The 25021-nt window shown below is 36.3% G+C and overlaps 1 protein-coding gene across 1 annotated transcript in view; it reads right to left on the bottom strand.

The window, feature by feature from the left end:
• PREX2 (phosphatidylinositol-3,4,5-trisphosphate dependent Rac exchange factor 2) overlaps positions 1–25021 on the bottom strand; it is a 161773-nt gene that overhangs the window by 37625 nt on the left and 99127 nt on the right. Inside the window, exons 26-34 of the mRNA XM_062502196.1 lie at positions 22151–22330; positions 19262–19356; positions 17237–17319; positions 16816–16906; positions 15451–15579; positions 10952–10993; positions 8142–8359; positions 5404–5506; positions 3744–3887 (exon numbers count right to left, since the gene is read on the bottom strand). Coding sequence (XP_062358180.1) covers positions 3744–3887; positions 5404–5506; positions 8142–8359; positions 10952–10993; positions 15451–15579; positions 16816–16906; positions 17237–17319; positions 19262–19356; positions 22151–22330 — 1085 coding nt within the window. The remainder of the gene's footprint in view (positions 1–3743; positions 3888–5403; positions 5507–8141; positions 8360–10951; positions 10994–15450; positions 15580–16815; positions 16907–17236; positions 17320–19261; positions 19357–22150; positions 22331–25021) is intronic.

Below are 25021 nucleotides of genomic sequence, written 5' to 3'. Positions count from 1 at the left end.
GGAGAGCACTAATTTGAGTTTCTTTGCTTTAATTAAAGTATTCCTGCCTTTTGAATGCAAATGTGGCATTTAATTCTCATATATCCTGGAAGAAAACAGTAGAATGAGCTGGGGCAGAGGAAATAAAGTATCAATGTAACTTTCACAAAGGAAGACCTAATAACTTCTCAAGAAACCTGATTTTGTGAGACGTGGAGCACCTCAGGTTCCTCTGGTTATACCCACTGATAATGTGAATACTTTCTTCTAGATCAAGCAAAGCAAATTTGGCTGGATGTCTGAAAGTGGTCTAGAAGTTCCTTTTCAAGCTAAGTGAAGTCAAATACTCATCTGTGTCCACCTTTGCTGTATTCATTTCACCAAACCAAGGATGAATATTGCTACAAGAACCCAGGAACTCAACAGAAACTTCAATGAAAGGATTCTCATGAAAATTTGTACTGGAAATATTAAGATCTTCCCATTAAGAGGTCAACCACATTATAACATAAATCCCAACTCTTGTTGAAATATGATTTTTTTTGTGGAGAAGCATTTAAGAATTTACAGTTAGGAACACTGCCACTTTAGTAATCCAAACACATTCTAAGAACTCATCACCCTATCAGAAAATGCAAGCCATAAGCAGAGTTTTCACAGAAACATGCTGTTGCCTTACAGCTTCAGCTGCACACAGAATATTAATTCTGCTTGTATTGCTTAATATGACCAGTTAATAAATAATTCATTCATTGTGAAAGAACATGCAAATTGCACTGCCCTTCTGTGCTTTCACAGTTTATAATTCTACTTCTGTGCGAAAAATATTAAGTTTCAAGAGTCAGACTTGATTCTTCTTTGGTTTTAAGTCACACCAGAAAGCCCAAACAAACATATCCACTGAACTCCATTTATAACAGCATGCTAACACAAACAGAATTGATAATCCCTACTTGCTTATTTTACTGACATGAAGTTGCTTTTATTCAATTAGATTATCCAACTGAGAAAATCAGTCATCTGTGAGGACTGGCAGGAGCACAGAGTTCTGCCTCTGTGGGGCCACACTCGCAGGTGCAGGCAGGGACTCCCATGCTGTGCGCTTTGTCCCTGCCCTCTCTGAAGGGTTGAACATTTTTCTACCCAATTTATTAGAAAGTTCTTTTGTAAGGAAGCGTTCCTTACAAATATGTCTTCTATGGTATTCTCAATTCAAGATAGGATCTTATGGTCTGAAGGCATAGAATAAGTGGTTGGGAAAGCAACCTGGAAAAGTGGGTGGACTCAAAGGATAGTAGCTAATGGGACATGGTCTGCCCAGGGGCCCACTACAAGCAGAGCGTCACAGGTATCTCTGTAGTTCTGTGTCTTTATCTCTGACATGGAGGAGGTAAGACAGGTTTGCAGCTAGTGCCAAACTGGGACAAGTAGAGGGTTACACCCAAGTACAGGGCCACGTAAAGAGCCAGGCTCTTCACAATTGTATGTGCAATTGAGAGGCAAAATGAGACAATCCACACAAATTGAAACAAGAGATGTTTCTACTCAATAGAAAGAAAGAGCTTTTCCACCATGAGGGCAGTCAAGTAGAGTAACAGGCTACCCAAGAGGTTGTACACAGTTTCTGTCCCTGGTTGCTTGCAAGGTCCTACTTTTTAGACAGCCAAGCCACCTGGTTTCATGTCATAGCTGTTGCTTTGTGAGTGGGAGGTTGGAATATAGATCTCCTGAGGTCCCTCCCAACCTGAATTATTCTAACACTCTATGAAAAACTAAAAAAAATTTCAAAACTATACAGAATTAAGACACTATGCAACAATTATAAATAAACAGAATTTTCATTTTAAATAGTGTCTTTAAATTCATTGCTTATCTTAATTCTAATGTAGGAAATAGAGAAATCTAAATGCCAATAGCAATATCTCAATATCCTTAGCCCCAGTCCCGCAAACCAGCATCCTTTTGAATGTATAAACACTTAGGTATGTGGTTAAACAAAACTGTTTTTCACAAATCGAGGGATAGATAATATAGCCTGGGTAAACAACAAAAAACTCAAAAAATATTATAGTGCCAATTGTGTAAATATGCAGACTTGTGATTTTAGGCATGGAGCTATGACACTCAGAATAGAGAAACACAGAGATAAACAGTCTGACGTGCACTGACCAGTGCCTTTGACAAAGTATTCCAAAAAACATGATTTTCTAAATGTTCCATTTGAAAATATCATAAACCATTGTATTTTAGGCAGGAAAGAACTTACCTATGTTTAGATTAGGGGAGCAAAAATTTGCTTCACAGAGAAACTTAAGATTTCTACATTAGAAGCTAATAAATTTCAGTTACAGATGGGAATCTACTGAATTAGTTTGATGGCAGGTCAGCCAAACCTCATAGGAAAGAAGCAAAATATAGAATCCCAATCTACTCATTAATGAGGTAAAAAACCCTCAAAATAATGATTTTAACACTAGGATTTAAAGACTTATCCAGGACTTCTTATTCTTGGAGTTCAGTGGACTTTTTTAGAGGATGATCCTTGAAAATTAAAGAAATTCGATATGATAAAGAAAGAAGAAACTTTCCATGCTACTGAAAAATATTAAGCAGATGTAAACACTTGAATGGATCCTTTTCCTTTAACTGACCACAGAGATGCTTATCCTAAGAAATACCGTTTTTTGTGCTATTGGAAGCAGAAGTGGAAAAGATTTTGCTAAATAAATCTTGTAGCACACCGAATCCCCTCCCCAGTCTAAAAAAAAAAAATGTATTTCCAAGAATTCAGCTGAACCAAGGTATTTTCTGTTCCCTCTGAAGTGCTTTTTTTGTCTGCTCTACTGAAATTAGCCTCCTGCTCAATGCTCTCATTTTTCCCTACGACTGAAATCAATCTGTTCGAAAGAAAACCATCGAAATTCCAAGGATCTTATTTTTATAAAAATTGTGCTTTTTAACTTTATAGTAAGTTCAGCTATTTATACTTCTGTGCACTATCTCCTTTTACATCCTCCTAGTCTGTCAGAGATCAAGCTCCCCTCTAAAACTTCATTTGTCTGCCTGACTTCTGCCTATTCCACACAGACCCTGGAAGTCTTTCACAAGGTATGGAGTATTTTCAGCTCCCTGTGAAATCAGAAGTGGCTCAAGGCAATCAGCAGCTCACATTCACCATTTCAGTGAAGCAAACCTCATGCTCCTGATGACTGTAATGACACTGCAGCTAATGCAGGCTGCCTGTAATTTATGAACAGTCTGAGCATCAGCGCCACCATTCCTCACTTTGTAATGCTTGCAGAGCAATAACTGCATAAGTCTGAAAACACTATTTAACTCTTCATAACATTTTCAGGAGACAGAATTCTCTGGGGGATAACAATTTAGTCCTCAAATATGAAGTAATGGGAAAAGATTACGTTAGCATTTGGAAAGCCAAACACTTTTAAGGACAAGTTTCATGGTCTGACTATTGCCCACTAATGGCTAAAAATAACAACAGCATTGATAAATGAAGATTCAGTCTCTGTGGTTGGAATCATGTAACTGGCATAAATTTAGAAATTGATAACCATGCCTCTGTTTTTTAGAATTTCTTCAATTTACATTTTAGTTCAAAGTCCTCAATAGATGCCCACATTAAACAGCATCTAAATATAAGCATTGTACCCTTATGACTACAGAGGATTCAAATCAGAGTAAACAAGTGGGAGTTTAAAGAGAGTTAGCTAATACCTGAAAGAAGCAGGACAAGGGGAAGTTACCTTGTGAAAAAAGTACTGGGTGGATTTTAAATCCTCCTCCATTCTTCAGTCTTTGTGGAAGCTGTTCAAAATGGTAACCATGAAGGTAGAAGTAAACCTTCAGTGTTTGCCGGCTTCCTTCTGCTTGGTACGTGATTGGAACGTCTAAAAAGACAGTCAGTGTTACAATTTCATTGTAAGCAGTGCCACATTCTTTTCCAGAAACTGTTGCACACAAAATTCATTCAGTTGGTAAAAAATTCACTGCCATTATACACTGTTTCCATAGATAAGGCTCCAAGTTGAAAACAGTAACAACAAAGCATAGTGAGTTGCATTAGCATTATTATTACAGAGTTTTTTTACTGTGAGCATAAATCACATTGTACCTAAATGGTAAAGATTCGAAAGGAACATTTTTCAAAAATTATGGTAATAAGAAAAAGACTTATTTTCTCCTACTGATTATTCAGAATCATAACTGAAAAAAAAAATTATTTGCCAGTTCTTAACTACTGTATGCATAGTCAGAGTGACTGTGGTGGCAGCATTTAAACCAAAAGAAAATACAGAATTCATTACAATCCTTGAACACATAGAGTTTCTATTTGTTAGCACAGACACCTCAGTTAAAAGATCCTGCAATATTAACTGTTCATGACAGAGGTACAGGATAAACTTCCCATTAGGAGGCCCTCCTGGAACTGCATTTCCATATTGTTACCTGGTTTAGGTAAGAACAGGGCTTCTTTTGGAAGCACTCTAAGCAGGAACCTTACTTAAATCAAACCAAAATAACTATGGTCCTGCACAGGATAAATCCTACCTGACTATCAGCCCTGTGCTACTGAATTCTCCTGTGCACAGGGAGCTCTGTGGAGTAGCTTTGTGTCTTCTGGTTTTGGTTATTGCTGAAGCTCTCTCCAGTGTGGTCTTAATCCAGCAAAGGAATTGTTTCACAAGAACTTGATGTGAAGCAGACATGCTTTCCTCCCTTCCCAGGGGATTTATGAGACTGGAAAAAAATGAGGCCTTCTTGCTCACTAAATAAAGTTCACTGCAGGAAAATATCTACTGGCTGAATATATAATAATAAAGCAGTGGCTGAAAAGGAGCGAAGTTTATGAACAGCAGACTGCAAAGACAGTCCTTTCCTGCTGAGTTGGGAAAGTTCTGTGAGGAAGGGCTCAGGGATCTTCTGCAACAGCAGGGCTCAGAGAAAGCTGCTTGCCCAATTTAATGCAACCAAATAGTGCCTGCCGTGTCCTTTCAAGGAAGTCTTCAAAGAGTTTTTTATTTTTCACTCAACAGAATGAAATGTGATTTATGCTTCTTCATCTCATATCAGTTGCATTTCCTTACCAAGACCTTCAAGCTATATTTACACATTTCTTCAACAACAGCTGGGTCTTCCAGGGACTTTCCTGATGCAGTCACATACTCTCAATAGAAAGTTCAGCTAAGCAAACAATTTTGCCCTTAAGGTTACTGACACTGCCAGATAATGATTCGGCATTGTCGCTGATGATAGCTGTATTTCAGTACATCTAGGAATATCAGGTGAGCTATACATCTACTTATTCTCCAGAACTCCAAGTTATATAAAATTCCTTGTGGGAGGTGATATTCTAGGAACAAAAAATGTTACAAAACCAGTAAAACCCAGGCATTAATTACTCACTTGCAACCAGTGGTTCTGGCTCTGATTGTCTGAAGTAGAAAGTAACTTTTTCCAAGTCAAACAATGCAACCAATGTATCTTCTAGCATAGCTTGTTCATCAGCCTAAAAAAGGCAAAATAAAAACTGGAAAGGTCATTTCAGCCAGATGTTTTCCCTACCAGAAATAATATGAGAGAGCAGGACATAAAATTAACTACAGAGTGTTGCACAACATTTCACTGCTGCAGTGTATAACCTATTTAACTCCTAGATTAGGTGAATGTCTTTGTTTCTATTGGCATTTTCCTTTTTATTACTACTTCAAGATTATTAAAATTAATGCTATCACATCATACAGTAAATTAATAGGTAATTTGTAGCTACCACTATTTCTCATATCTTTTAATCAAATCATTCTGTCGTTATTCTGTAAGAAACCAGATTTTAACACCTTGTCTTGCTACCAGGTCTGTCTTATTAACAAATAAAAGGGAAATGTATACCGTTTTCACATTTTTAGCAATTTTCTTTTAAGATTTCCATAACTTTAGGATTTAACTTATGAATAACTTATTAGAGTTTATTGTGTCCACTCTAAGCACCAATAATTGAACCAGAAGCTCAGAGAAATTACAGCTCAGGATGACTTGCACTTCATCTACAAAACTCCAGGCACAAATCAAGTACACAGATGTGCCAATATTCTGATTTGCACCTATAGTTCACTCTGTGTACCCTGAGCTAAAGAGATAGTTAAAGAGATCCAGGATTTCTCAGGACACTTAACTGAACCTTTAAAAAGGAAAATAGTAATCTACAGTTATGTTTATGCTGAGTTAACTATGCAGACAATTATACCTTAAATCAATAATCACTTAAAGTAATGCTATTCCTCATACAGCCCTCTCCTGGCTCTTTAGATTAGCAAGAGCCAAAAGGAAATCTGAGGCATGAATTTTTCCCCCTCTAAGAACTGAAATAGTATGATGGCAAAGAATAATAAACAGTTTTCCATAAATTGATAATAAATTATAGTTTACAGAATGATAGAACAGAAGGAAAAAACCCATTATTTTCCCTGATGTATGTAGCGAAATAGCATTCCCCCTTTTATTTATGTAAAAGCGAATCTGCAAGAAATATCTTGTCTTCTGGCTCAATTTATAAAGTCTACGGACAGAGTGATTTTGTCAGCAGAATAGTCTGAATACCATAGAGCAGCGTGGGAAACTCTTGCACAACTGTTCATTCCTTACCGAACTCTGGCCATAATGAGTGCAATTTCCTTCAAATACCCTTGTTTAAAATAACACGGATCATTTCTAAGCCAAACAGTACTGAGAAGGTATTGAAAAAGCTTCCTTTAAATACATTTCCCTTGGTTAAGAACTATTAGGCATAAAAGACTGAACTTTATTTTCAATTGGACAATGCACACTGCTGATATCTGATTATGTGAAAATAGTTAAGTAGCACACACTTTCACTACAAAGGAAATCACTGCAATCTTGAAAGAAAAAATATCATTATTCAGAGCTGTAAAGACAACAGTTACTTTGTGATAACATAACAACAAAGCACATGGAAAAACATTAGACAGGCACCAATGGAATTTACTCTTGAACTTTAAGTATTGCACCACCTGTTGGTGCAACACCTTGTCAAAAAGCATCCAGGAACCAAGACATGAGTCCAAGCTTCCCAGACTGTTCCTTCTTCACATGCTCCTCAAGTGGATAAAGAGTCTCTGATTTTGTCTGTTTGTAAGCTGCACACATCCATGCAAACCCATGTACCCATGTACCACAACTGCCTGTGAGGTAGCTGGTCACACTGGCTTAAGTCAGTGCTCTCCAACAACAGCGTAGACTAAGACTTTGACTGGGATGTAGAAATACCTTTATTTGTATTGGTTTCTTCTGCTTCTAAAGTTTTTTATGTCAACTTTTCAGCAACTTGCTGCCAAGACAGACAAGGAGAGGAAAGATCATCTTTGATACTAAGAACATCATCTGTTACTTACATGGAGTTTTATTTTCAGTGAGCAACTCCAGAGGCAGAGAAGACTATCATGGAGCAGACTATGCAGACTGTTTCACAGTTCCTGTGGTTAGCAGGAACCAGTCTAGTGCGAGAAGCATCTTAAATAGCTAAAGAAGCACTTTGGATAACTGAGGATTAAGGGACTACAAAGCCATGTCCTATTTTTAATTGTTTCTTAAGCCATGGCTCTTTGCCAAGCCTCATGAAGAAACAGCCGAATTCCAATTACTCTGACAGGCTACAAGGATTTTCCATATGACAGGAGCAAAACAGACCAGCATGTTCACTCCTTCAACTACTATACACCTACAGTTTTTTAGGGGGGAAGGTGATAAAATTACCTAAACCAGGTATTTTATTTATCTTGTATTGTTGCTTATTGCAAAATGAAGTTCTGGTTATCACCTAATACTACATTCAATTCCAGGGAACGGCTACAACAGCAGTGGGGAGTCAAGGGTAAACTCACTATTTGCCAATTCAAAGCAAACAGAATACTGTCTTTGTGGAAAACTTATTTCCCATATCATAACCACGCATTTCCCAAATCTGTAATTATCTGAATTGAACCTTTTCCAAATAGTAGCTAACTAAGTACCCAGATAAGCACAAAGGACATAGAAAATAAGATTGACATCTGAGACTATTTAACCATATCCCTGGTTCAGGGAATGGAAAGGGGGTCTGACCAAGCACGACACATGAGGAGTCTTACCAGGTTTGGAGAGAGCAGGGACTGGAAATGAAGGAGAAGACCCGCACTGGCTATCTGTTCCAGCCACCTTCTGCTGGCCTCCAAGGTCTCCATTTCATATTCTTTGTTGCTGTCAAACATCTGATTTAAGGCCACCATCAGTTGCTCTGAAAATGCACAGACTGTGGCCACCAGGCTCTGGCAGAAGACCATGTCTCGCCTCAGTTGTATCTCACTATCTGTGAGGGGTAAAAGCCAAAAGAAGAAAAGCACAATTAAGCAGGAGATTAGTTAACAGCAAAGTAGCTAGGCTGGAATTATTTTTCTTGGTCTAATAAACACATCATTTTAATATCAAGCAAAGTACAAGTTTACAGCCTAATGTTATCTCTAGTTAATAGTACTCTATGACCCAATATGCCATTATACTCATTAAAATATTATTTCATAATCCTAAAATTGCATATGAGTGTATTTAAAATCTGGAGTTTAAAGTATTACTTCATAAACAATGTACGTTTCTCTCATAGGTTTTAATGTACATGCCATAAATTCTATGTATTTTTGATGTCACAGGACAATGGAGGCAAGTCAGGTCTCTGCTGCAATGTGAGAGCAAGCTGGGCCTACAAACATTTACTTTCCACCAGAAAGCAAGGTCAGTCAGAAGCTCTTAACATGACTGCATCATCTGGTCAACTCCACAGCTACCAGCTGGGGAGAGCAGATGATGACTGTCTGCTGGAAAGCACAGTATTGCTACCAGAACACAATTTATCCAAATAAAATTTATATGAACGTGAATCTATAAAATAAGTACAGAGCGGCATCACATACCCAGGGTGATATTTATGGTGCCAGGAAAGTCTAGAACAGGTCTGTAGGTAGATAGCTATGGCACATTAGCAACTGATTTAAATTAGGGACTAGGTAACCTACCAATTTATTCTGAAGGGCATAGCTATTAGATTAGCTAAAGGTCAAAAGAATTAGAATGGGAAACATATTCTCAATAAAGAACAAAACTGTGATGATAAATATTCAGCACCTCTTTCTTGTCCTCTTTTCTGAAGGTCTTCAAGTAATTTTATCATTATAAGCTGTTAGGCAAACATCAATCACAATGGTAGAGGTAGACTTAATCTTTCTCAGAGCAAGAGAAGCAGACCAGGTGATACAGAGGTCTTTCTGAAGCCTAAAATATTTGTCTGCTACTAGATTGCTCTGCCTCAAAGAAGCTTAGGTCCTTTTCCAACTTTTCTATAGAGCTGACAAAAATTCTGATGACTGGATAAGTCAGCAGAAATTATTCGGTACTCACAGAATTACTACCAATTTTAAAAATGTGCTTTTTTGGACTCCAAGTATTTCTCAAAGTAACCTCATTGTGCCTATTTTCCTCCAAGATCTCCTTCAGTCTATTCCTCAGCTATTGATAATAGTAAACACTCCTTTGCTATCATTTCCAGTCTATTTGACAGTTTCTCAGAACCTTGGGAATATTTTCCATAAATAGTCAAATCACTAATGTTTATGCACTGTGACTCATTGCCTTTTTTCTTTTTTTCTTTCTTTATTGTTCAAATCAACCTCTCTGTCTCTCAAGTTGTGCAAATCCAGAACAGAGAGAAGTTTCATCTTTAAAAACTACATTCATCTCCAGCTCCAAAAATCCCACTGGCTTCTCCATGGACTAAAACTTTTCAATGTTACAGCAGTGCCCAGGATCTGAGCCCAACACACATTGTGTCTTTACTTTGCTGCATTTCATCTCTTTCTCTCCAACAGCACCTGGCTTCCTCTGCATTTCCTGCTCCTGAAGCAGCCCTCCTGTGTCTCAAACACATTTCTAAATCTCATTTGATACTACTTGAACATCAGATACTGAACAGAAGAGCACTTTGGGGTCCTTTTACAGAAGTATTTTTATACAAAATAAACTAGAGAGTTTACCAACTTACAAAACAACATAAACAGGGAAAACTTCTTTTAAAAAATCAAGTCTAGGACATTTTCTCAACTCACTTCTGATTTCAGGATAAATGAGGAATTACTAAAATATTTTCCAATATGCTGAAGAAGTCTGACAACAAAGAAAAATTATAAACTACTTTATTAAATTGTTCTTGTGTGTCAGAACAAAAATACTTAAATAATTCATTCATGTAGTGCTGTAGGATGGTCAAAATAATGAGCTTTTACAGTTAAACTGGACTGTCCACTTGAACACATAGGCACCTACAAACTGCAGGGAAACTTGTACCATAGATATTTTTAAAATGCCGATTCAGTGGCATTAATTTTGCAGGCACATATCCCTATTTTGTGTATTTTAAGCTGTATGCTGTATGGCGTGATAGTAGAATTAATACAGAGAATAATCAGAGTCCTTCCAGAAAAGAGCAACTTAAATATTCTCAAAAAAGAGACAAAGGAAAGGCATGGGTTAAAGTAGCAATATAAATCTGGAAACAGATGGGATTGAAAAGAAAAACAGAAAAGAAAACACCCAAAGAAGAAAGACGTCCAAGACACTGTGCAAAAACTGAGTGTTTAGTACTTATTTTATCTGCCAAGATCTAGAGTAAATGACCAGATAAGTTATTTTGCATTAAAAGGGGGAAAAAAAGGTGCAGTGTCTGTTTAAAAATACCTGAAATCATGTTCTTCAGGAATTCTTACTCTAAACAGGGGGATGAAGTTGCTGATTATCAGGTTTTATAATATCTGAGATTTGCCCCCTTAAGGCAAAGACAGTATTTCTGTTCAAAAGCAAAAATCATCTCAAACCATCCACATTCACTTCCTCCCTCCCATAAAAGAAAAATTACCTGTATATTCTAGAAGTGCCAAGAGTATTCGTGCCTTCACCTCTTAAAGAAAAGAAGAAAATATTTGGAGGTACTGGTTAAAAAGTGTTTTCATCAACATAATATTGCATTTACAGTTTATCATGTCATATCAGCTTAATTCCAACTTCTTTCTAGGCAATGCTGATTCATACCTACAAAACAGTAGTGAGTCTCCACTTAATTATGCATATGGCTTGATAATAATAATAATTAATTAATAATCAAAAGCACTATCACTGAGAAAGACATGTGAAAAGGCAGCTGCTATCTCAGTGCACATGTGTAGCGTCTAGCCAGAGCAAGTCCATACATGAAGAATTCCAGTCCCAAAACTTTGAAAAACAAGACCAGTTTTCATTGATTCCCACATTAATTCTTCTCCGTCAGGATTTTATATTGCTTCAAAAATGGCTTTCACTTAACAATCTGTGAAGTAAATAAGTACAAATGTAAAAAAATTCTTAATTTATATGGGCAAAAATGTGGGTTTATCTCTCTTTACACTCCCCCCCACCTTTTAATTTTTCCTTGGAGGGGGCTGCTTTTCAAAGGCTGTAGGCAGGCTGAAGGAAGTACACTTTATGTACCAGAGCACAAATTTAATGTGTTAACCAGTGCTGCAAGAAACAGGAAGGTTAAAATCTGCCATAATCTTAGAGAGTGCCAAAGTTTCAGCACGTAAGTGGTACTACAGGTACTAGCTGGAGAACACAACACTACTTCACATGGTTTCACATCTTTCCAAACCTTCTTTCACACAGCCAGGTTTCTCTGCAGTCCTATTTAAAGCCCTGTCCTGTGCACAAGCAGGGCTGAAATTGGTTATATAGACAATAAGATAATTTGGTCATGTGTTTCCCCCTACACTGGTACTGCCACAGTATCTCAAATACAAATGCCCAAACATTAAAAATTACTAGCTATTCCTGAAAATTCTTCTAGGTCTTTGCCTTAGTCTTCTGTCTTTTGAGAAAGAAAACACAACACCTTACAGTGATTAATAACTTCGAGTCCGAACACAACTTAGTAACTGAAAATACAGTGTAGGAAATACAGCTTTTATCTGAATAACTTCGATACATCGAGGCTATTACTTGCAGCTTGTTTTAGATAAGATTTGTTGGATCTCTGAATTCAAAAGAATTTGAGGCATCTATAAATAATGATTTCCTGCTTATGTGGAAATCACAGGATGCTGCAACTCTCTTTTACCACTACTTTAAGTTTTCTGTGCTTCAAAATATACCCACAGGCAAAAGAGTATTTTTAGATTATTTGTCTACTTACCTGGGGTTAGAATGAATCTTGGATGTCAATCATTTGCTTTTCAACAAACACCTGTGGAAGATCTCACTCCTTCTTGATACATGTTGTATGGAAAGGAATAACTCCCTAGAAGTTTCTCTTAGATTCTGATTTGCAGTGCAAGATGCCTTCAGTTTCTTTTACTTTTAAATATTCTTTTGTGCTTTATTTAAAAAAACCCACATTATTCTGCTATTCTGATCTTTGCTAGGAAAGGCTAGATTTTAGCTTTATTTTTTCACACCTGAAAATATTTCAAAAAGACAGATTTTGCATGCATGGTTTATGATTTAAATTGACATCTATTTCTTTTATACCTTCAATAACTGAAAGCTAACTTGTTCCATCACACCTCACTCCTAATTTCAAATAGGGTTGAACTTTCTCAATGGCATTGTATTTCCTGTTTAAACTTAAAATTATGGTAGAAAAACAACTGCACTTTCTCATGTAGTTACCTGACTAGCTGGCTAGAAATCTGGCTTGCTCCAGAACACCTCTTCTTTTTATCAAAATATTTCCTATTTTTCCTGCAACTACAGAAATGTTTCCTTCTCTTTAGTTTGTTTACATCCTTCTGTTGTTGAGTCCCTTTCTTTCCATCCATCGTGTTCATTTTCCTGGTTCCTACTCCAGTCTTTTCCTCCTGTGCTTTCTCATTCTTGTGTTACATATCTCACACAGATTCACAATCATTTACCTGCATTATTCTTCCTCTGGCTGCTGTACAATTCCTGCCCTGACTACTGCCCTCTCCACCAAAATCAAGTACTTCACCTTCAAAGATCTGTCTGTTGCCACAACTTATCATTAGCCTTATTGGTTTAACCATCAGGCCCAGTCAATCCAAGAAATAACTTCATACTTAGCTCCAGATAAATCCTCCTAGAACCTGCATATTACTTCAGAGAACTCTTCAATATAGACAACTAGATTTGCCTTCTAGGTTGGCCTTTCACTGTAACCATTGAATTTTTTTCTTTCTCTAATGATATGATAAGGCAAAAGAAATGAGACAAATCAATCTCTAGCCATATTTTAATTTTACAGTCAAGGAAGGTTTGGTTGTGTTTTTTCCGTTTTCTTTTTATTTTTTAATCTGTGCAAACCTTCATGGATTTTTTTTTTAATAGTTCTCCAAAGTTTAATACTAATAAACAGAAAACTGACAGACCAGAGCAATCATCCTCAAGGCATTCTGAGTTTTCCCATTTCATCATATTTATTAAACAAAGTAAATAAAAGGAATCTTAGTATCTAGGACTTAAAACATTGCATCTTTGTGAGGCTCCCATGTCTCCAGCTTTAATGCACTAATCAATCTAGTCTAATAGATTCTGCAGTGCAACAGAACAATTAATAAAGAACTACAGTATCCTGTGATACTTTTATAAAAAGAAAAATGAGTCAGTTTTCAATAAGAAGATTAATTTATTGTATTCATCCTTACTTTAACATTGAGCAATAGTGGTTAAGTATGTTTACAAGAACTGAAGGTTTTAATTACATTTTTTTGCCCATAGTGAGTGAAGTTGTATCCATGGTCTCCTCTGACTACTTCTCCTTAGAAGAGAAAAATGTATCTGCTTTCCTCAATTACTGAAATATTGCCTTTTACTCAAAAACAAACAGGAAGATTCTTCTAAAATCCCAAGATATTGTTCAACTCGTTCTCATAAGCCCAACAAAACAGTCATATTAGGTGACACCTTTTGGGCTTTTTCCTAAATCAGGTGAACAGGAGGGGAGATGGGGAGATGACTCTCTGTACCACGTGTTTGGTTTTCAGCCATAAATAGCTCAGGGCACTACTGGTGGTTCTTCTAGGTACCCAGACCAGCTGTGAACACAGTGTATGATGGCAAAACATGAAGCAAGAAATCAAGAAATGAAGATACAAAGGGAAAATTTAGCTGTTAAAAACATTATTAACCCTGCTTCTTGTTCATCTGATTTCAGTTAAATCCAGCTGCTGGTTGTGCCTCAGTACTGACCTGAGTACAGCAAAATATAATTTTTATATTACAAAGAGGAAGCAAGTCGTTTGGACTTTGATGAACTCTCCCACAAAATTTTGAATAATCTCAGCTCAGTACTGAGGGTATATGACCAACGTTAGAAGGGGTTAGGTCTACTAATTCTATTCATGGGCAAACAGGTTATGTAAAAATGGTCTGGTAAGCTTATCTTCTCAAAGGGGCTAAGGAAAGACTGATCATTACACATTTCCATTCCTCCTCGACTTTGAAAGAAACCCTGATTAGCATTTGAAAATGATTTGGTTTAAGCTGAAGAAAGGATTCAAAATTATTAATTTTTCACTCAGTGACAGCCACCATTAAAATAAAAGGAGTATTCTTAGTATTGGAGAGTCAACTCACTGTGGTTGACTTCAAAAAGGAGACATTTATGCAGTTGTTTTTATAATTTTCTAACCCGGGGTCTGAAAATATGATGTATCTCAAATCAGAAATGTCAAGTCAGAGAGGGAAGAGTTTGTTTAGTTTGGCTGGTTAGTTTTCGAAAGTTTATAATAACAAAACTTATCACAAAGTTCTTTCCCATTGGTCTGATATTTAACAGTTTCTTTAAGGCACACTGTAGCAACCAGCCCACAAACAGAAAAATCCAAACACACACACAAAAATAATTTAAGGCTAGTCCTAAGATTTTGTTCCCACATAGAATCTTAGCACAAGCATTTTTATTAAAATAATCTTACTCTTTGTTTCTTTATCAAGCAGCACAGGAAATAAAGCAGGAATTACAGCCAAGATATTCTGGAGTGAAAAGGCTTGTTACTTTCTTATGAAGACAGGGGAGAAAGCCTAAAACCTCAGTGCACGCTGTCACTTGGTGGCAAAGAGGAGCAGAGTACTTGGTAACTTCTATAGAGTGGTGGAAGGGAGGCAGAGGAGGAGGAGTGACAGCATCAGTTGAGATGGATTAAATGAAAACCATGGCTTTATAGCAGAAGGAGCCAACAGGGCAGGTACAAGACAGCTGAGATAAACCCCACTAACCTTGTTATTAAGACTACAAACTATCTCTAGACTACACTGTGCTCCACAAATCTTGCCTAGAAGCAGCAGAACACAGTTGTATCTCTCCCCTTCCCCTCCTTCTGTATCATTAATGAAGTGCTTATTTATGATCATGTTGTTCTTACTAACCTTCAACAAATTTTCTGATATTCTGGGCAAGGCTCCGGACACTGCTGGGGAGGTTCCAAGGGTCTTGCTTGATGTGGAGTCGTAGCCTCTTCGGACAGCTGAGCTTTGGCTCCATTTCTTGCTGAAACTCTAAGCAAGGATAAAAATAGTATTTTTCTGCTTAAGCCTCCTGAGAAAAATCACAGTAAGACATTCTTTTCTCCTAAATGTTTTCAATGCTCCAGGAGTTAGCAACTTATTTAACTCTAGTTAAAGCTACATTGACAAGTCTTACAGTCATCTAAGCTCCCTGCTTACGTCTAAGGAGAGAGTGAGCAGCATCCCCAAATATGACTCTTCCTGAAGCAGGTACACAACACAGAAGGTGAATGGTAAGTGGGACCCTGGAACTCTTAGAGGCAAAATTGTTTTAATCAGAAAATTAAATTTAAACCAAAATTACTTACTTAAAAACAAAACAAACAAACAAAAAACACTAACCAATGCAAACTACTGCCCCACCCCCCCCAAAAAAAAAAAAAGAAGAAAAAAAGGAAAAAGGAAGTTATGTGCTCTTTCATGCGAATTCATTTAGCAGGTAGTAATTCAGGCTTTGTAAAACCTTGCCACTGGGGTAAAAAGCACCCTCTGGCCACCTAAAACCAATATTCATTGCTAAAAGATACATGTAGGGTCAATACATCTCACTATCGATATTAATAAAACATTCAGTTTCCCACTGAACTTCTTTCGTTTTTTTTTTTAAACTCAGTCTACCAAAAGAAGTCCTTTCTATTTTTCATCCCTTATGACTACCAACAGATGCTTATTTATACTCTTAGACTTAAGCAACCATACAAGTGGTAGTACAGAGTCTGAATTTACATACAGGATATTTCTTTTTAAGCAATCAGTAATACTTATATAAGTATATGCTTGGCATAAATATTGCTGTGACTATAAATCACAGATTATTTATAAATCAACTTCAAACATAACATAACTACAAAAATAATAAAAATCTGGCATTAGTAATAAAATAGATCAGGAATGGCTTCAGTAGTTGTGACAAAAATGTATTAAAAACAACTGCAGTATTAAAGAACTGCTTCTTGCATCAGAAACCTCAGCAATATGACAGTCAGTTCGGCATCTACAATCTAGTTGACTTCAAAATTTTTTGCTACATTATGCAATAAAATGTAAAGAAACAGTTTTCAACTAAGAATTAAGATCTATTTAACATGAACTTCAACAATCAGTTATTACAGAATATACCAAGATTTAGCAAAATGAGTTCTTTAACACCAGCTCAAGGAATGAACAGCCATTTCCAGGTACCCTTCAAGCTGCCTTTTCATTCTTATAGCTAGAACTAAATATTACCTTGGAGGCCTCGTCCTGGTGTAAAGTATTTTGTCTGCTCAAAGGCCCTCATCACAGCTGGTCCTTTCAAAAGATTGGCAATGGAATCTACCTGTTGGGATCAAGGTTTTGTGAGAAAGATGCTTTCACAGCAATAATTAGAAATTCTTTCTGTAAGAAATGTGGACTACTGATGAGCAGCTTTGGATTCTTTCTTACCTAATGGCTCTAGTTAAAGTAACAAACTAGAGAGCATTAGACTAAATTTAAGGACCTGTTTAATTTGCAGTTTTGGACTATTTACAGAAAACTAAGGGAAAATGAGTAAATACATACCATCACAGTAAACACTGGGAAGCAAAATTAAAAAGAAGTATTTTCTACAGACATATTAGCTCAAGCACAGACATCAGTGTCAAAGCCAAGAAAAATAATCTCATACTTGACCAAAAAGATGCTCCAAGCAGCTATGGAGCTTGTCCTGTTTATCATGGGAGATTCGAACACTTATAGGAAGCTCATCACCTGAAAAATATTTTAAAATGAGAAACTGTTTAGAAGCTTCAGCATGTTTTCCAAAACCTTTGCATCTTAGATAATCTGCTTTGCACACAGACTGATGCTTACACTGTCAGGACTATAGTAACTGCTCTCCCTTATACATTTTGCATTTATTAGTTACTTGATGATGCAGAAATAGCTCTTAAAGATAGAACCATATTCAAAAGCCAACTGGTCATGGTTCTGGAATACCTGCTCTAGATGAGCCTGCACATAGAGGAGGGGACTAGACAAGATCATCCCAAAAGGTCCCTTGAAACCTCAACTGTTCTGTGAACAGAACACACAATTCTTCTCTTCTGGAGAACATACTAAACTCCAGACTAAATGGCCAAGTAATGCAAATCCAACATAGCAGACCACAAAGTCACTGAAATATATTCAGTGTAAAGTTTTTATAAGGTCTCTACAGATAATTCACAGTCCTAACATTCTTACTAACTAAATGGTTCCGAGATTTTAGTAATTCAGTAAAAATACAGCACCCAAATCTTATATTTGATATGAAGCTTTTAGTAGCACATACCACATCTTTTCCTAAGAAAGTGCAAAGGAAGAGGACTCTTTTTAGGTCACTGCTCTGCCACTTTCTCTTTCAGACAACAGGTGATATCGAGCTTAAAATTGGTTTTCCTCCCTGATATTGGTGACAGACAAGAAGTAGCCACTTGATAATTTATGATTAAAATTTATTCAAGGTTAATCTAGACTCATTTTTCTTACGTCAGTGACACACTTTAACAGTACTTTTCTTTCCTTGATGTTTTTATCTCCTTTATATGTCCTTACAATCATTATGCCTCCTCACAGGATTTTAATTGCAACAGAGCACAGTGCCCAGGAGCCCTGATCTGGAGTTAGCCAGATTAACTTTGGAACCAGCTGAAAATTAAGTCAGCACAGAGCGTGAGTTTCGCTGAACAGCAGTATTTGTCATCTAAAGCACTATATCTGTGCTTGGCTAGCAAAGACATTTTCTTTTAGGCACCTCAGCTGGTACTTCAGCTTGACACTGCACAAGAGTATATCAGCTCATTTTTATCTTAAGTTGAAGACACGGACCCTAGGTCTCCTCTTTTATTAACAACTCTTTATGTCCTCCATCCTTTACTCTGTATTAGCTTAGTTGAGTAAGTATGTATCATTTCTGGAAATTAAATTCTGTCTTATTCACATTACTCTGCATTATTTACGAGGTATCTCAGATACCTTGGATAATGTCTTAATACTTTGCTGTTCCAGTTGAAAATACCTCTCCTGGTACAGTAAGCAATAAAAGTTTGCCTTCTCTGTGGCCAGGCCTCACTGGTGGGACATATTCAACTAATATCATCTGTTTTTTCTTTTTCTAAATCATTCCCAAATGATAAACTCCCAGTTTAGAGCAAATATTTTTTTTTATTAGTCCCTGAGTATATGACCTCCTTCTCCATCCAGTTAAATTCCATCCCACTCCTATTAGCAGCTGCAATTACTTAAATTCAATTTGTCATGGCATAAACAAGAATGTGCTTCTATGTGGTCTCACATTCCTTCCTACAAACACACACAGCCATATCCTGCAGTCTAGGTGCTGACATTGGCTAGGAGAGCATTCCACACTCACCTAAAATGCTCCTTACTCTGTGCAACACAATGCACTGTCAAGACATGAAACACATGAAAAGCAGTAACTCCAGGAGCTCTAATACAGTCTATTCACAGAGATAATGGAATGTTGGCTCTCTTTTACAGAAGGATTCCTAAGTGCAGCAGTAGCTAGGCAGAAGCAAAATGATGCATTTCTATTACTTAGGAGGATGTAATTTTTAAAATAAAAAAAAATAAAACTGCCAGATAAATGAAGAAAATAAAATTGAATTAAAGAAACAGAAGACAGATGCATAGATTACTTTTCCAAACATACCTGAATCCATTTCATCACTGTGAAAATAAGAGCTGCACTGACTGCTACAAATGCTGGTGAAAGAGGCAATTGAGTTCCTATTGCTGTTGCAATCACTTGAAAAACAAAACACAAAACAAAAAAGAAATAAAGCCATGTCCTTTAATACAGGTTCTGTTAAGAAAAAAAAAATGCTCTGGAAATTTTCTCTTTTCCCATCCTAAATTTAATGATGAGATGGTCTGTGTAATTCTTGATACACAATAAAGAATCCCTGTGCTTAGGATTTCATTTAATTTGCAGTCCTGGTAGAACTCAGAAGACCGGATTCCCAAAATAGATGCTTCAATTATCTCCCTTCCCCTTACCTGTGAACAAGTACTTGCAGAACAGTAATACAGACTTTGAATGCAAAACAACCAACTTTTCTTGCATGAGTGGCAGTTTTTGAATCTGTGGCCTCAAATGTTTTAGTTCCTTCACATTTTCTCCTGGTCCATAGCTAATACAAACACTGAGTCTTTACAACTTGCATAACAGAGTTTCACTGCAGGTTTACAAGAGATTTGATTCATTGAGTAGCACCAAAACTCAAATTACAAACTACTTTCCTTGTCAGCCAAAACAGCTCATGATCCCATCTCTTCCAGCTGTTCAGTTTTCTAGAAATGTAAAGACATTTACATCTGTGGCTTCAGTCAAAACCTCTATGCATACAAAATTTCACCCACATTGGTCTAATAGGGAGATTTTGGGATTTAAATTTGTAATTTTTTTCCTGCTCTTTTCTCTCAAAAACAATTTGTTTGTATGGAAAATACATAGAGATATACCTACTCCTGCAGCAAAACCAGCGTAAATCACAGACTTCTGTACTAAAAAGCCTATGAAGATAGATTTGACTTCAAAGTTATTTAGCCATATGAAAATCACTTAGTTTCAATGCAGGAAATGCTTGAGTAATTATCCAGCAGAGGGAGTCTTAAAAACCCAAGTGAATGTAAGATAATGTACAAGTGTACCTAAGGGATGTTTATACATAATGATATGGGTCTTATTTTATTATTTGGGTGTACCCATTCACCAAGATTAAAATATCCATTCATAAAATAACACTCCATGTGCTCCCTATTTGTTTTCTTTATTTGTGTAGATATAGAAGTGACTTTTCACTAATTTAGGCAGAGTGATTTACATTTCCTGGCTAACATAGATGTTTTATACAGGCAGTCAAGGAGTTAAGTGAACGAGTTAAACTTTTAAATGAAGCAATATGATGTAATTACAATCATAACCATTAAGCAGATGAAAAGGCATCAGTAACAACATGTTCCTAATAGTGGGTGAACAGTCCCAAGGAGTATTAAAAATTTCTGGCTGAATATTAAGAAATGTTTTCTAACTAACTCTATTCACTTATTAAAGTCTCCAAAGGGGAGATGAAGGTTAATTAAAACTGGATTGTGCAAAGCATGAGAAAATAAAACACAGGAAAATGAGAAACAGATTAGATGTATTTGCTGTATCATTCTGCATGATTTTTGTATTGTAAGGTTTAGGAGACCCTAAGCAAAAGGAGAGCATTATAATGGTTGAAATTAGCCAAACAGTTCCAATAATAACCACTGTGGCATTATGAAAGCTGGAGGTTTTAAGTATTGACTAATACAATTATTTAAGCAAACTAAAAAACATTCTAATCTAACTCCAACACTTGTCCTTAACGCAAAAATTTTATGATTATTCTGTATATGAAACCTGAGGTTTTATTATTCCTACACAGCCAGAATGGACTATAAAAGACAGGAATCAGAATAAAGAAAATCTTTTGAATTAATAGATGCTCATGTCCTAGGTCACACCTTCTTTCTCCACGTACAAATCCTGTGCCAGCTGGGAAACCTCCCGACAGGAGCAAGCACACATCACTGGAGCAGCTCATGAACAGTCAGTCTGACACATCATGAACATGCAGGAAACTCTAAATGTGCTTCTGCAGGACCAAGAACTTTGCCTGTGTGTTCACCTTGTTAAGAACAAGACAAACAATCTGTGCAAATTATCTCTGCATTTATGTCTATATGGTTCTCTTTCTACTCTGATGAAGAATTCATATCTACCAGGCTGGAGTAACCAAACATAGCTTAGAAAGAGATCTCAGTAACACAGGGTTCTGTAGAAGAATTATGAACCTACTGAGATTCTAATTTCTGAACATAACAATGAACTATGATACTGAACAAATAATGAGCCCTCATTTTACTTGCAACTAAAATTTAAATTTAATTTTTATATCATGTAGTTAACCAATTCTCTCTAAGCAAGAGAGTATAATCTATATAAGAACTATACTTGCTATAATTACTCCTTCCTTTTCAAAATTCTTCGTATTTTCATTCACAGTAAACACAATGCATTACAAATTCTAGAGGTGAGTGGATGTTACACTTTTTAGAGTGAAAGAAGGTAAGAAATATATGCTGATAAACAGTATATTTTTCTTTAGATCAGGAAGAATGGTGGCTCTATCACCTTGCTTTCCACGGTAGATATTTGGTTTGTTGTTGGAGACATAAAAGAAGTTATTTCTGGTTTTTACAAGACAGGTAATCTAAAGTAAAAGTTTTACATCTCTGCTTGAGATATCCTATCCAGATTTGGGTGACCAAGATGTAATAATTAATCTGTACTTGTAAGGGTTTATTTTACACATCTTGAGGCTAGTTACTCCTTCATTAGTAATGTCAGAATCGTATTCTAATAGTCTTCATAACTACTTGGTACTTTACAAACTAAAAAATAATATAAAATAAAAAAAATAAAAATAAAAATGAAAATAAAAATAAAAATAAAAATGAAAATAAAAATAAAAATAAAAATAAAAATAAAAATTATTATTAATAAAGTTACCTGTATGAATCCCTGTTGCTGATGGTATCATGACCAGAATCTTCTTGCTCATCACCTGTTACACTGAAACAGACTTTCTTCCCATTCCTTTCACTCTTTTCATTATCACTGTCTGCTGGTATTAAAGGCTCAGGCGTTTTACGTTCTGATTTGGGAGAATATGTTATTGAAGAAAGAAGGCTGTGAAACACACCAAAAAAAAGGCAAATTCATATTTCCAGTTATTCAAAAGTGAGCTAGCAACATGATAATGTTTCTCATCACCATCCTCCAACTATTATTATGCAATATATGAAGGGAATATCTTAATTCAGTCAATATCTATTTGAAACAAGGGAAGGAAGTGACACATTCTGTTGTTAGAGTCTAACAGTGAAACCCATTAACCTTACCAAATACTTAATCATGTATGAAAGCAATTATTCCAGCTGGAGAAGAAATACAGCACATTTTTGGACACTTGGGGTCAAACTGCACAGTAACATAACTATTTTAAAATATGAATTCTGCACTTCTTAGCACAAAACAAGCAAATGAAAGAAACTATATGTCTGTGAAAAGCATGTGTTTTCCCAATTACAAGCCAGTAATTGGGACAATTCCAGACAAGCCAGTGCATCACAAACTATTCTACTAGGGCATTTTCAAGATCTTTATTAGAATCTCCGTGTACTTCCTGACATTCAAAGTGTCTAAGCCATTATCACTAGCAAAACTGATGATTAATATACAATCTTCTGTGACGAGCACAAAAGTGACATCCAGCCAAGAAGAGAGAACAGTGCAGATTGCTACTTTTAGAACATGCAGAAATACTGGCAGTGAAAAATTCATATTCCTGGATAATTAATTCATACTGAGATGCTCTAATTTACTTTCAAGATCAGAACAGCAATAATAGGCAATTGTCCTTTAATTCCTATTGCTCAAACACTCCATTAAAATCACATTTTCAAATTAATATTTGGATTTCAAAAGCAGCATTTTTCTTGCAAAAACTACTTGCTAACTACCTGAAATCAGAGGAGACAGAACTAAGCTTTTCTTTTTTTTTTTCCCCTTTAATTACTTAGTAGCAGGGTTTTATTGAAGGAGCTGTCAGAATGGTCAACTGGCAAACTTTCTGCCAAGTACATGCTAGGATTCAAACATTTCAGATCTTCTTACATTAAATTCTTGCTGCTGATGGGAATAGACAGATTTTACCCCACATACAGTTGAAGATACTGATCTGAACTGCAACTAGAATACAGAAAAATGATACTAAAGGTAGTTTCACTAGAATTTAAATTCATCCCTCCACTAGACTGGTATCTTTTGGGCTCCATGATGCCTTAATACTTCCTATCAGTAGGAAATCACAATTCAGTTCTTTGCAGTCACTTTCCAGTCACTGGCAAGTATAATTCCATGAGTACAGGAAGAGAGACGAGACCCATATTTTACATCAGTGTTCAGAGTCAATCTCATGCTAGAGCATATGTGTTTTTGAACTTGTCCTAAAATAAATGTGTTATGGAAGCAGAAACCCCAGGAAATCAGATCTTCATACCTGTAAAACTTATTTTCTTAGTAAGAAATATGTAAGGGATTCAAAAAAAGATTAGACAAATTCATGGCAGATCATTCTAACAATGATCTTAAACCAAAGAGCCCATTCAAAAAAGACCATATAACAATATACTACATACTACTGCCTGTTGAAAGATAAGGACAAAGATGAATCTATACTTATGCTTGTTCTTGTGTTCCCACTCTCATTCACTTAAAAATAAAAGTCCATTCTAGTAACTTCTTGGGGACTTTGTTGTTGCAATAAAATAACCAAGATTAAGAAACAAGCATAATGAACTGCAATTTCAGCTCCTGAAAATATCTTCCCCATAGCAATTATTTGTCAGACAGACAGACTATTATATCCCTTTCTTTTATGTGACTGTTTAGTCACTGCTGCCAAGAGCTCAATAAAAGATTGAGTAAGGTATCTGGATTTTTTTTCCTAAGGGGGCTTTTCCATTTCTCTCAGCAGGCATGCTCTTTTTCTTAGGAAAAGTTTTTTGCTGAACTACCATGAATGAAAGACAGAACTTTGGATTACCAGGTTCTGGAGCAAGAAGTTACTGAGGACACTGATATGCTCATAAAAACTCAGTCCAGGGAGTTAAGAATAAAATCCTGGATACTTCCCCTCCTCAGTAATCATGCTTAAATATACTTTTGTTTTTTTTCTTAAACCTAACACATGCCCGATACATTTTCTCCAGACATGGGCCTACCCCAAACAAAATTACCTTAGATGTCTAGCTCTCAAAGGAGAAACACATGTGAGAACAGAAACTAACAGCTAGAGAGTCTCTATGAAGAATACGTCCATGAAACAGAGCAATTTAAATCTTAAAAAAAAAAATCCTCACCTTTGGAATTACTCCTCTGTGCAATTCAAGTCAACACAATCCCGATAACCTGCTTGGTTAGTCAAAGAATTTATAATAGCAGTAAAAAAAACAACCCTATAACATCTGACCTTCTCTGCCTTTTCCTCACTCCATAAAGGCTTGGAAAATGTTCAAGCCTCCTGTATGCTGCCGAAAGACATCTTTCCAAAAAAGTGCTGTGATCATGGGAGAGCACTGAGCACATGAGAATCCAGAACACAGCAGAGTCACCATGCAGAAAACAATTTTAAAAAGGACTTACTTCTGTGTAACACCTCGGAGCAACACGGGGTATCTGCAGCACCACTGAGGGACTATTAGGATACCATTAAACTATTTGAATGTGAGAACAGTGGAGCCTTGAGAGCCTCTGGAAAGGGGATATATATTCTGTGTGCATTTCTGTCTCCCTCAGTACTATGCCACTTATCCAAAT

This window comes from Cinclus cinclus, chromosome 1, assembly GCF_963662255.1.
Source record: "Cinclus cinclus chromosome 1, bCinCin1.1, whole genome shotgun sequence".
In the NCBI taxonomy this organism is placed as follows: Eukaryota; Metazoa; Chordata; class Aves; order Passeriformes; family Cinclidae; genus Cinclus; species Cinclus cinclus.
This window is presented reverse-complemented; position numbering and strand designations above follow the sequence as displayed.